This window comes from Priapulus caudatus, unplaced genomic scaffold (genome assembly GCF_000485595.1).
Source record: "Priapulus caudatus unplaced genomic scaffold, Priapulus_caudatus-5.0.1 Scaffold10367, whole genome shotgun sequence".
In the NCBI taxonomy this organism is placed as follows: Eukaryota; Metazoa; Priapulida; class Priapulimorpha; order Priapulimorphida; family Priapulidae; genus Priapulus; species Priapulus caudatus.
This window is the reverse complement of record NW_014587428.1, coordinates 1-2,525: the sequence shown is the minus strand read 5'-3', so window position 1 is coordinate 2,525 and position 2,525 is coordinate 1. Positions and strand designations below refer to the sequence as shown.

Sequence of the window (2,525 nt, the reverse complement as noted above, 5' to 3'; positions counted from 1 at the left end):
TGCACATGCACGCACGCACACGCATGCACATGCACGCACGCACACGCATGCACATGCACGCACGCACGCACACTCATGCACATGCACGCACGCACGCACACGCATGCACGCACGCACACGCATGCACATGCACGCACGCACGCACGCACACGCATGCACAGGCACGCACGCACAAATTTAAAGAAAACGTGAATGTACGCATCTATAGAGATACAGATATCGATTCACTCATTGATTAATGAGTATTTAACATTGATAATCGATCATTTACTATTAAATATTGATTATTAATGATCGATCTCTGTCTTTCTTCCACACAGCGACCCGTCGGACGGTATCGACGGCGGTATCCATGTCTGGTGTCGTCATCGTCATCGTCGTCCAGCGGGCAGCCGGGGCGGTGAACGATGGAGCGACGCTTCAGTTGAAGGTAGAACTTTAGGTCCGGGTAAACCTCAGGGCAGCATGGATAGATCTTCGCACTGCGCACTGCGTGAGAGCCTGTCACCTGCCAGCGGCGGTTCATCGCGTCATCGAGATAGTTCAGGTCGAAGCCGTCGATTCCCTCGTCTAGCAGCATGTCCATCTGCTCTCCGTTGTAAACCCACGAGCCGAACGTGAAGAAGCAGCTGTGCTCGGTGTCGGTGAGGTTGAAGACACAGCCAGCGGTGAGCACAGCCTGAGGTATCCACAGCACAGTGCCGTCTGACGTCACTACGGCATTCTCATGCAGCGGGACACGGGGCGCCGAGGAGACGCCGCATTCAGCATTAAGTTAGAGATCGTCGAAAACTTATGAATGGAATTATTCGTAGTGAATTATACTAACGTGTCGCGCGCATGCGCGTGAGTGTTTTGATAAACAACCAAAGCGACTTTAGGTTGTAAACGGTTAACGCAACTAACGTCGGATTTGATATCAATCCGTTTTGAAGTGATTTTTGAACGGTTCGGACAACTCGGTTCCTTGTTGCCTCGTACACGAGGATCGCATTGTTTCTATCGTACTACTCTGGTGTACGTACTAACTACTCTCTACCCTTAAATATGCGAATTTAACAAAATTATCCCACAATTATATATATATATATATATATATATATCGTTTGGCATCATACCATAGAAATAATATAAGTCGACTCTATATATAGGTGTCTTTATGTATTTCTATGCATCATACAATACATCTAATACATACAACACTAGCACCGACCAACGGCAAAGATAAGTGTAAATAATTTTGCTCCGTGTTACTGGGTGGTAAGAATATTTGGCGCCTAATAAATTATAATGAATTTATAGCGAGTTATAATGAAGACTTAATGAAGTGTGATATCTGTGAGTGTACGCGTGAGTTGATATTATATAATAACACCTGCAAAATGTAATGCCACATTCTCTGTTGTGGTCTATGACTTTGAAGTACGACTTTCTTGATTTATTTTGACAAATTGCTTTCACGCAACCCTGGTTTGAATACATGAATATATATTTCTGGCAGGCATTAACCTTCCATAGAACACAACCAAGCCCTTCCACCGGGTGTGTCCTTCTCACTGTGTTTCGCAGTGCTTTGCCTAAAAAAAATCAAAAGTAATTATTAAATATCACGAGTTCAAAAATTGTCATAACTTTTGCCAGGACACTTCAATTCAAGAGAAATTATAGAAGAAAACTTCTGATATAGCGTTCACAAATGTTTTGGCTCTTCACCGTGGCGCACTCACCAACTTCACCCGCGCAGTTACGGATAGAGCGCCCTGCAATTAGATATAGTCTTACAGTCCATCTTAAAAGCCTTGTAGTACTAGCGCTAGTAATATATGAAGTTATACTATATACCATCCCGCCTGTTCCGGCTCTTTATCGCCCGCTGGAATATATTACTCGCTCGTCCATCCGGGACCATGCGTCTCTGATCTCTGGGTAGCGAGAAAGTTTACGCGCGCGCCATGAGCACATAGAACTCCCTTTTGAATGGCAGTGCGTCCTTGCTCGCTCATAGAATATATACAACACAATGCCGATACGCTGACATTCGCACGCTCACGTTAAAACGCAATTGCCGGCGAGTGCTGTCACGCAGGGACTCAGGACAAAGTTTACCCCACACCTGTGATAAAGAATAATACCACCATTTATTCAATAACCTAAAGTACCAATGGGCGAAATCCAGCGAAAACCAAGCTATGGCTACAAGCAACACAGTTGATACGCAGAAAGTCCTCATCTAGAATATAAATAACAATATTATTGAACGGTAAACATTAACCAACAGTATATAAAAAATTAAAAAAACAGTAAATAGATCATCACTCACCTCGCAAAGATTGAGTAGCGAAGTATTATATGTAACTAGATAATTTACGCTCTTTCATGGTCGATGAGGTGATTAGATATCTAATATACGATAGTGCACAGAGTTATTAATGGCATTATATAGTGCGAATAACGAGTTCTCTCCACTGGCTTTGAAATCGCAATTAGTGGAAACCATGACCAACATCAAATATTACCTAACAGAT

At 43.3% G+C, this 2,525-nt stretch overlaps 1 protein-coding gene across 1 annotated transcript; it reads right to left on the bottom strand.

Moving 5' to 3' along the window:
• Nucleotides 1–316: 316 nt before the first annotated feature.
• LOC106820316 (acetylcholine receptor subunit alpha-type acr-16-like) lies at nt 317–735 on the bottom strand (the record flags this gene model as incomplete). The annotated part of the gene is given in 1 exon segment (XM_014824839.1): nt 317–735. A coding segment is annotated over 1 exon segment (419 nt), but the record flags the coding sequence as incomplete, so codon positions are not given.
• Nucleotides 736–2,525: the final 1,790 nt, after the last annotated feature.